The following is an 11,137-nucleotide window of genomic DNA, read 5'->3' as shown; positions in this document are numbered from 1 at the left end:
ATTCCTGGACAGCTGGTCACCTAGAAGGGTAAGCATCCCTGGACTGGCATCCCTGGATAGCTCTGGACAGCCCTGGATAGCTCTGGGGCCCTCTGCCTGCCAGGGCTGCTCTGCCCTGGTTCAACATGCTGCAGTCCTGGGCAATGTGTAAATACTATGCTCAGGAGCAATAAACTCCAGCACAAACTGACCTGGAGTTTATTTAGTTGAATTAATTTCATGTGTAGATGCACCCAAGGAGATGAATTCACTTGATCCTTGAGATGAACTCACAATGTTAAAGATACAAATATTTCCCAAATACAGTATGGAATGTTAGCTGACAGAAGCTTTAAACTAAAATCCAGATACATGCTGCTTTATTGCTTTTATTTTTTTAAAATCAGGTTTGTTGTTCATGGCCTGGATACTGGAGAGAAGTACATCTTCCGTGTGAAAGCTGTGAATGCCATTGGAACCAGTGAAAATTCTCAGGAGTCTGAACCCATAACAGTACAAGCAGCCCTTAGTAAGTGTGATTCTGTGCGACTCAGCTTTTAATGAGTTAAAATTTTGGAATGAATTAACTCTTCTGGTCTCAGCGGCTGGACACATAACATGTTAAAATTAGTGTAGCAAACATTGGTTTTGTACATTGAAATAAGGTATACTGGTTTCTGGAGAGGAAACATGAACAGCTCCTTAGGTAGTTGCTACAAGATGCCATATTGCTCACCACTAGGTGATAGAGTTGGTAGTAGCTACCCCAGAAAAGAAGCAGATACTGAGATACTCCTGGAAAGGACGACTGAATAAACTTTCACTCCTGTTTAACTCCACATGAGGATCTAGTAAGTTATATTAGCATAGTTGAATACGTATGCTGCATGTCCTTTCCCTTTTTATATGAAGTTCACAGTGAGTTATACTAAAGTAAACATGCTGTATATTGAGTCCCATGCTTAATGGAGTGCTAATATGTGGGATTGTAGCATATTTATCTTAGTAGTGTTTACTCATGCATTTGGCTATAGCATAAATGGAGAAAATAAAAAGAAGTTGCTTATAAAAGATCATGTTAAAAATACAGGGCCAGATTCAGTGCCATATCATAGCTGCTTTGTTCTGCTCTGGTAATGCAAAAGCATCAGTCAATCTGATTAAACTAGCTAGAGGTTGCTGTGTAACAGCTGAGTGGTGCAAATAAGTTTATCATTGAATCCATCCCCTTGGGTTGGTTTTCAGGTGACACTATTATTGCAAAACTACATTAAACAGAAAAGTTTGTTTGACTGGCTCCATAGGGTGACACAAACCTTGATTCTCTTTTGACACAAAACAGCTTGAGAAAACCATTTGCATCCTTTCCTCTGGCATCCTGAAAACAATGATTCAATCTAAGCGATAGAATTTTGCAACCCCAGTTCTCACTGGCTTCAGTATGAGTTGCATGTTTATTGGAGGGCAGAATTATTCCTTTGGCCACACACAACTATTATAACCCCTTGTATTCTGACTAGGTTCCTCCACTGAATTCAGAGCCCTGAGACTTGAATGAAAATCCATAGAAAAGTCCTGCACTGGGAAGATCAGTTTGATTAACAGGGTATACTTTCAGTAAGAAAGACCTATAGCAAAACACCTAATTAAATCTGTTCTCTCTTAGAGCTGTAGACAGAAGATAATAAACACAGCTTACCAAAATAATCTTTTAAAAGATCTGCTGTTGAAAATCCCTGTTTGAAGTCTTTTTCCTGGCCTTTGCTGCTTTATTAATTACAAATCTGTTCTATTTGATTGTTTAGGAGGAAGTATATCTCATATTGGTAGGTAGTAGGTTAACATGTCTACATCCGTTCACTCTAGATTATAATGCCTACACTATTTAACGTTGTGGTAACTTATGCTAAGACACCACTGAAATTATTTAGCTAGCTGTGAAACTAAAAAAAAGTAAAAATCACTGTTTCATTTTTTATCAACATAGAATTGTGAACATGTATGTTGCATGGGGTGCATTGTTAAACACATCTTGCCCACTTGTGTGTATGTGTTTGACTAACTTTGATTCATGTCAGTAGTCGCAATGGGAAGCTAGCAGAAATACATATATAGTAGAAGTGATTCACAAGTGTGTTTGCAGTATTATGACTTTATAGATCTATATGAGTTTTTACTGTGTTCATTATTGCTTAAGATGAAATAGCAACAACAGGTAAACCCTAATTTATTAGTGGAAGCCAGAGCCACCATGAAATGCTGAAACATTTTCTCTGATGTGTGTCACTGAAATGTTTAATTATATTTGGCTATGAATGATCCTTCAGAGCATGAGACCTCATCTGAAAAAGGAACAACACCTATATGTGCTGATTACTGTCAGTACCCTATGCTAATCATTAATACAGCTATAAAAGTAGAGACCTTATCAAGGCCTGAGTTAGATTTTCTTCTGCTTTAACTGTGATACCTGACATTTCCTGAGGGTCTCTAAGGCAAGCAGCTTAGCCAGCACTGTCTGTAGCATTCCAGGTCCAGGAAATGGTGTTTCTAGGCAGAGTTGTGATCAAAGATGGCAAATGCGAAATGGTGCCAAGGCTGATGGGTGCTAATCCCCAACACATATTACAATTAAAACATGATTAACTGATTAATCCTGTGTTCTCCAGATGCTGGGGGCACTGGTCAGCTGATCAGGGCTCCCAGCTGGGGGACCACAATGAGGTCTCATGGCTGGGAGCTCCATCAGTGATTGGAGCTCTGAGCCATAGGTGTGAACCATGTGCTGCCATGGCTGTCAGCTGATTGGAGCTTTCAACCACTGGAGTGCATGGTATGTCCCCAGGACTGGAAGCTCTGATCAACTGATGGGGTTCCCAGCCACGGGAATGAAGACTGCCAGTTCAAGGGAAGCCTGGGATCATGTTCCCGGGCTTCCTCTGCACCAGCAATATGGTATGATGGGATTTGATATTCAGTACCACAGTTGTGCTGCAAGCCATGCACATGTGATATGGCAGGTAGTATGATTGTTGGGATCATGCATCATATCCTATTGTACCTCTTTTGAATGTCTGTCAGTGTCCCTAAAGTAGCTGTAATAAGGAGCAAAAGAAAACAGTCTCATAACTCTCCTTGCTTTGTGGGCAACATGCCTGCTCCTGACTTCTCAAGTTATAAGACTGTGGGTAAAACTTATAGACGACATTAGCCTTCTAGTCTCAACAAAGCTTGGGTTTACAAATCTTAACAGAGCTCATTGTACTTCTCTTGCAGTGCATTTTGAAGTGTGATCTAGAGAGACAGAGGATTCCAGAATAATTGGTCAAATGTTACTTTAATTAATTAACAGTATTAAAGACTCTTAAATAAAAATGTTCCTTCCTTTCACCTACTCAGACAAGTTAGTATATTAGAAAGGTGTTTATGCAGGTCACATTCTATTCCATTTGTACTGTTTTATAACTGTTGTTATCAGCATACTTGCCAAAGAATGCAAAACATGTTGATAACTGGGCAGGTATAGCAGCAAAAATTTTCTTGGCAAAGGGGCTCTTACTTGCTCTCAATTGTCCACAACTACCTTGCCTAGGATTCCTGTTTTCCTAAGTGCATTTTTGATTCCCAATTTACAGTTCATTGCAAAGCTGCAATATCTTACATATAATATTACATAGAAAAGAAGAGTGAAAAATACCATGTTCTGCAACACTGCTGTGCTTTAGACACTGCACTAACACTCTATATCCTTGTTTTCTCATAGCCTGTCCATCATATCCTTATGGTATCACACTTCTTAATTGTGATGGTCACTCCATGACTCTTGGCTGGAAACTACCAAGATTCAGTGGAGGCTCTCCAGTTCTTGGTTATTATATAGACAAACGTGAGGCTCACCACCGTAACTGGCATGAAGTCAATTCCTCTCCTATTAAAAAAAGGATTTATACGGTTGGTATTATTTTATTCCCTGCGGATTCAGCCACTATTTTTATTATTTATTTGCATTTGAAGAAGTTTTATATTTTTGGAGAGACATTATCTGAAGTTTATTTCCCATGACTCGACCAGTTCTTTCACCAAACCTGAGAATTGGAGTAGAGAGGATTGCAAAGGAGAATGCTGGCAATGCAGTATCACCCCCAACCACCATATGCCTAGAGAGGAGTTCAGAAATGGCATTTATGGCTTAAGAGTCAGTGTGAAAACCCCACAGGTGTGTCTCTGAGACCTGGCAGTGGAGTGAAAAGGCTGGTCTCCAGGGCTGAGCAGATGGGTACTGAGAAATGAGACAAAGGTAGAGAAACATGGATGGACAGGGCTAGGAAGTGCTTTTTAGGGCTGTTTATGCTCTCATAAACAAAGGGAAAATGTACAGTTAATTTGTTTCTAAGGTTCACATCATGCAATGTGGCTATGCTTGTACTTAGGAGGGGGCTATCTACATAGTCATTTGAAGGGGCGGGGCTGAATTGCTGATGGAAGTAAAGTAGAGAGCTTTTAGATGAACACATTATTTTGTGCCCTGCTAGAAGCAGGCTAGGCCGTCAGGTACAGAATATAAGAACAAGGGGATTTAAAAATTATTTTTAATGGCTGTATTGCCTTGTTAGTTACTTTAGCTAATGTTAGCTATGTTATATATTAATTCTCCTGTATTAAGAATTTCAAGCTAGATTTTATTAGCACCTGCTGTTCCCCAAGCTTAGTCTAGTTTCACTTTGATCTTGGATTTGACACTCTTTTAGATAACCTTTCCAACATGTATCTCTCTGTTCCCATCAAAAATTAAATGTTACATTAAATTCCTTTTATTATCTCCTTTTTCTCTAAAGAATATTGCCCTAGTTTCTCTATTCTTTGTGAAAATCTAAGATCTTCTAGTTCCTCCATCAGCAGTGCCTGTCCTCAGCTGCAGCCTCCCTTCTACAAATACAGTAAAACATGAATGTGAAAAAAATTCTCCAGACTGTGGAGGTTCCAACTGCAGAGCTCCAGTAGGGGTAGGGAGAAAGCCAAAGGGAAGTCCAGAGACTTTGCAGCCTGTGTGGGCTCCAAAACTGAATTTGGTGATAATGTACTCTTTGAAAAAAGCAAAGGGCTGTGGAAAGGACAGAAAAGTCACAAAGATCATATTTTAGGTATAAAAAACGGCTTAGATCCCCTGCATATAAATCCTGCTTTGCTAATCCCATCCCCAGTGCTTTCTCCTTCTTTCTGTTGTGCTGTATGGTTCAGGAAGCTCCTCCTAGTCCTATGTTCTTATTGCCTGTTAATAATTAAAATGAGACAAATAAAATCCCCCTAGAATGACTGAAAAAACTCACCTAAGCAAATCAAATGCAGGGACTTTGTTACTGTGTAGACATACATCTTCCCCAAGACATCAGTTTCCTTCCTTTTTCCTGTAGTTTTCTGTTATCTTCCCTTCTTTTATTATTCCAGGTTGATTATCACTTCCTGTCCTGGGCTAACCTGTGCCCTTACTCTCCCAATATTTGCCTCTGCAACCAAGTAGATGGAGAGAAGGCTGGAGGGAAAGGAGGGAACATAAGAGTCCTCTCCATCACCCTCTCCTTGTTGATCTTAGCTGGCCATTCATAAGCTTCACCTTTTATGGAGCTGCAGGTGTATTTCCCACTGCAGCAAGAGGGGGCAGAGGAGGGAACTGTGCCTCTGAAAGGTGTATCTGTCGGCCAAGGCTGGGACTCTTCCTGGGAAATCACAGGCTGCCTAGATGTTCTCATTTAGCCCTGTATGAGCTCTCTGGGTGAAATTGTTAGATTCTTGGACCTTCTCATTTTACTTTCTTTTAAAACTCCTGGCATGTTGGCAAGTGTTTAATAATGAATAAATCAATGAGTGAATTTGTATTATAGCTATTACATTTCTGAGGTCTTGAATACCAACTCAGTTATTTGTTTCTTGCCTCATCTGAAAAGGTAGAGGATCTGACAGAAAATTCCTTCTATGAATTCAAAATTGCTGCTACAAACATTGTAGGCATAGGCCAACCTTCAGATCCAAGTGAGCACTTTAAATGTGAAACCTGGACAATGCCAGAACCTGGTAAGTCTATCACTTCTTTATAATATTCAATGTAATATATATGCCTTGCAGCACTGTCCATTTAATACATGTACACAAAGCTGTGTAGGTGTTGCCTTGGGACAGAGGGATGGACTAGGGTTGAAATTCTATTTCCCTTTGTGTGCCTAGGTTGTAGCTTTCCAGTCTAAAAGTTGTAGTTTTCCAGTCTGTAGGTAGCATAGGCTGAACATGCCCAGTAGGCTGTGACTGGCTGAACATGTGCTCAGCCATGTATGTACCTATTGAATGCTCCCATTGTGGACACGTAAGTGATATACTGCAAGTAGATTGAGTTATTCACATGTTACTGACTATATCCTATAAAACTATTGATTTGAGTCAGAGACAGATCGATTGTGAACAAAAGTCATTGCCACTTGATAACTGCTCAGCGTTCTTTGTCAAATGAAATGATGTTTTTAATCTACTTCAAGAGACTTGAGGGTCGGTGTGCACTCTTGGAATGGACTATCCCTGACTAACATAACATAGCAATTTATAATAAGATGGAACAGGTAGGAAACCTTTACCAGACCAACAGTGTCGAGCAAAGACTAAGAGAATGATCTATATCCTATTGTATTCAGTTTGTGGCTAGAAACAGATGTCATCTTTGGAGTGAGATCAGCAGAGCCAGGATATTTCCCAGCACAGCCGATCCATTTCATTGGCATGTCATGCAGGATCAAGACCCTGCTGCTCCCAGGGCTTCAGGAACCCAATCCTGAGGGACAGTAATCCTGGGTGCTGTGCCGAGATGGGGTGTGGCAGTGACATAGGTACACCATAGGAATCCCCTGTAGGTTCCTTCTGCTTGCAGAAGTGCATCCCAAGTCAGCCAGGTATGTGTGCTGCAGGAATCCCATGTACGAGATTCTTGTGGTGCGTGTCTGCATGGGAGAAGGGAAATCCTGTGCAGGTTCTCCTTTTGCAAATGGGTGCCCTGAGTCAGGATAAAGCAGTCAGATATGTACACTGTGAGAATCTCCTGAAGGGGAATTATTGTAACACGCAATAAGCAAAAATATGTCTTGCCATTTATGGCTTGACAAACTACGACTACCTTTTGTAATGGCAACCTTTTAGGTATTTGGAGTGCAGCAATGGACATGGATGTCTACTTGCTTGAAACTTCTGCTGCTATGAAAATTTTTATGGAGGCAGAAGGGAGACTGTTTATACTCTCTCTTCCCAATGACTTCATAAAAGAGGGTTTGAGCCCTGAAGTATCATAAAAATTAAGTTGGTCCCTGCAGAACTTACTGTTACGATCTGCTGCTGAGATAGCAATAATTTCTGTGTTGCTGTCTATGCACCTCAAATATCAGCATTCAGAACTGTTAATCACAAACAATAAATTCAGTTTTAAAAATGTTGAATAAGCAAATGCCACTGACTTAAGGTTCCCTGTCCACAAGTACTTAAAAATATATATTTAGCCTTGAACCATTAAAGATTGCTCTTAGAGAGCATGCAGAATGATTTTTCCACCAAATTTTATTTAATATGAGGTTCCTTATTAAAGGAGTCCTTATTCAAGCTGAGTATCATTTTTCTCCATGAGTGGACACATTGACTTCAGTGGAATTAGTTATATAAGGCACTATTCTGGAAGAATAAAGGTAGCTTAGGCTGAACCTTAATAAAAGCATACATGATTTGAAGGATCCCTGGCTAGCAATATAACACATATTTCAAAGCTTGCTTCCAACAGTTACTTATGGTATTGAAATAATACAATTGAACATTGTACTTTTAGTTCAAAATCTAATTGTAATATTCTGGGATGCAAAACCAGGAATCTTACCATAAACTTCAATGGGTACTGCAGGAAAGTTCAGCAGTTGGTTTTTTGGGTTTTTTTAGACTCTAGAGTTAATACTAGCACTTTAACAATTGAGATAAATACGCAATATTTATTCAGTTCTTTGATAATGTTAAATTTAATTAATTAAAATAATTTTAATTTTAATTATTATGCATTTAATTTTTTTTCACTAAAAAAGTTTAGAACTACTTTTGTAAAACAAGTTAAAATTCTCGTGGTCTTATGAGTGCTTTACACTATAACTGTGAGGCTGGGCTGGAGTTTTAAGTGAGGAGAATTTGATGTTTCCTTTTAAATTATATATATGAAAATTAGCTTTTGCTTAGGTAAGAAACCATTTTAGCCAAATTCTTATTAAACCATTAAACTTTTCTTCAATAATGTTGTACTAGTATAAGGGACTATAACCTGCTTTCCATTATCATTACCCATTATCAAATTTTCTGATCCCTTTGTAAGTGTTTATGATCATCTAAATCTCAGTGAGGCAGTTACTCTGCAAAGTGGGAAAATTCTGAACTGATTACTTCTGCAATCTTCAGCAGGGCTGTCCAACTGATGGCCCACAAGCCACATGTGGCCTGTGAGGAGTTAACATGTAGCCCACAGGCTTTCACCTGGCTGCCATGCCAACTATTGCTCTTGTGGCCTCAGTGGTTGGGGTCTGCATATACCCCTTCTCTCCTCTGGCTTCTGGTTCCTGTCCCTGCTCTCAGAGGTGAGGCAGTGCAGTAGGAGTGTGCCAGGTTGCCTGGTGCGGCATACCTCAGGTGGACTGCTTGTGTAATTTATGTGGCCAGAAGGAGTGTAGGGGAGCTGGGCTACCTGAACTACAGGGAGGGATACCCACATGGTGCATGTGACTGGGAGAGGGTGGTTTACCATGTTCCAGGAGCAGGAGATGGGGGAGAGCTGGAATGTGAGGTCGGGAGCACAGCCAAGGGCGGACACAAGAAGTGTGGCCCCCAGGTCTGTGGCCCATGCTGCATATGGTTGCCCAGAAGTTGGACAGCCCTGGTCTACTAAGTCAATGTAGTTACATACAGTACACACCATATACATTAGCATAGCATTTGTACCCTTGGATTAAATATTATATATATATTAGATTGGACATTAGGAAGAATTTCTTCACAGTTAGAGTGGCCAGGGTCTGGAACGGGATCCCAAGAGAGGTGGTGCTCTCCCCTACCCTGGGGGTCTTCAAGAGGAGGTTAGATGAGTATCTAGCTGGGGTCATCTAGACCCAGCCCTCTTTCCTGCCTATGCAGGGAGTCGGACTCAATGATCTATTGAGGTCCCTTCCGACCCTAACATCTATGAATCTATGAATTATGCATGTGTGTGTATTTGTGTGTGTGTATGTATGTGTACACACACACACATGTAGAGCTATATCTATATCTATATCTACACACAAATACACACACACATAAAATACCTAAACCAATTTCTAAAGCAACATGCGGATAGACAGGAAAAGTTTCCATTTCCATAACGGACTACATGACCTTTCTGTTCCATGGACTGATTGCATTATTTTCAATTCTCATTATGCAGCTAACTGAATAGGTATCAATAAATTTCTCCCTCCTATAAACAGGACTGTTAAAATGTTCCCTAAGCCTTGTTGAAAGTAGTATTAGAAAATGACTTAGCAGCAATGAAGAGAAATTGTGATTTAATTAAGATGGAGCCAGTATCTGGGCCTATTACCCTTACATAAAAAGATTAAGGACCAATGTGATGTGGCAACAACATATTTATAATTACTGTAGTTACTGAGGAAGTCATTTTTAAGATGGAAACGAGTTTTTTCCACAGAAAGGCTACAACTCTATGCAAGATTTTCGGTGTGAGTAACAGGTTTTTAGTTCATCATACTGGGGTGTAACTAAATCCATGTAGGTTTTTTTTTTGTCTCAGGTGTATCTGTGAGTTAACAATATTATCTAATGAATTATTCCACATGAATGAAACAGAATGAAATAGTCCTCTGTCTTGTGACAGTATACATCATCACATCCTGCAATGCATTTTTCTTTCATCTGCTAATGGATACATAGAATCGTAGAAAGTTAGAGTTTGAAGGGACCTCAGAAAGTCATTTGGTCCAACCCCCTGCTCAAAGCAGGACCATTCCCAATTAGATCATCCGAGACCAAGTTTTGTCTAGCCAGATTTTGAAAACCTCGAAAGATTCACATATGAATCACTTCATAGGAAAATTAATTATTTGTGGTTGCATAGGCCACAGGGTTGGGATTTGCAGAGGACCCTATGAAGGTAAAATATTAAACCTGAGATCTGTTAACCCCTTTGAAACTTCCTTGCATGCAAAATCAATTAGCTCTACTCAGTACATCTAAAAAGGTTCACAGATTTATATTAAAAAACCGAAACATAACTGATGTGTTTATGGTGAAGAAACCCTTATTTTCCTACAAAGCATGCTTGCAGATTCTCTTATCCACCATAGAATTTCATGTGTACTATCATCATTACATAAAATATGATAGTGTGAAAAGAAACCCTGGTATATTCTCAAAAGGTTCAACCATCTGTGTTTTTGAACAGCAGCAGTATTAGAGAATCACAGGGTTCGAAAGAACCTCAAGGACTATCTACTAGGTTTTGTTAGCATGACAAACAACTGATATGATTACACTCTTGAACCCCATTGATAAAAATGAATTTGAAAATTGGAGGGTTTTAAAGAAATCTGACAAGCTGAGTGACAAACAACTGCAGTGAAAGTGAAGGAAAATGCAGTGATGGGAATATTACCCTACATGGGATTATAGGGAAAACACAGTTCTTTCTGTTTTAATTGTCCTTTGTTTTGGTTTTCTTTATAACTATGACCATCCACCTCACAACAAAAAACCTCTTTTATTGAGGCGGATATAGCCTGATCTAAACCCACTGAACTAGAATGGAAAGGCTCCCACTGACTTCTGTGGATCTTGGATCAAGCCAGTGGCTCCTGTTTCATGCACAGCAATAAAACTAAAAATATTTATGCTAAATCACCAATTTGATTCCAAACTCAGTGAGCAGTAGCAAATTGGAACAGTGAATTTAAACTGCAATAAAAAGAAGCATTTATTTCTCTTTGGAATATTTTAGAGTGCATGGATTTTCCAGATGAATAATCTTACTTCAGCATCAAACTACTGAGATCCTGCTAATAATGCAGCTTTGGAATACTAATGCCCATCTTGCCTAAGGACAGCAAAC

The 11,137-nt window shown here is 39.5% G+C and overlaps 1 protein-coding gene across 4 annotated transcripts in view; it reads left to right on the top strand.

The window, feature by feature from the left end:
- MYOM2 (myomesin 2) overlaps window positions 1-11,137 on the top strand; it is a 155,277-nt gene that overhangs the window by 58,416 nt on the left and 85,724 nt on the right. For 2 of the 4 annotated variants that reach the window (XM_025206340.1, XM_025206342.1), the window contains 4 exons: window positions 387-508; window positions 1,785-1,805; window positions 3,743-3,930; window positions 5,922-6,048. In XM_025206340.1, coding sequence (XP_025062125.1) covers window positions 387-508; window positions 1,785-1,805; window positions 3,743-3,930; window positions 5,922-6,048 — 458 coding nt within the window. The remainder of the gene's footprint in view (window positions 1-386; window positions 509-1,784; window positions 1,806-3,742; window positions 3,931-5,921; window positions 6,049-11,137) is intronic. The other 2 variants (XM_025206341.1, XM_006025526.2) reach the window with 1 other exon arrangement.

The sequence above is a fragment of the Alligator sinensis genome, unplaced genomic scaffold (assembly GCF_000455745.1).
Source record: "Alligator sinensis unplaced genomic scaffold, ASM45574v1 scaffold52_1, whole genome shotgun sequence".
Taxonomy (NCBI): Eukaryota; Metazoa; Chordata; order Crocodylia; family Alligatoridae; genus Alligator; species Alligator sinensis.
The sequence above is the reverse complement of the archived record's forward strand: the minus strand, read 5'-3'. Positions and strand labels throughout refer to the sequence as shown.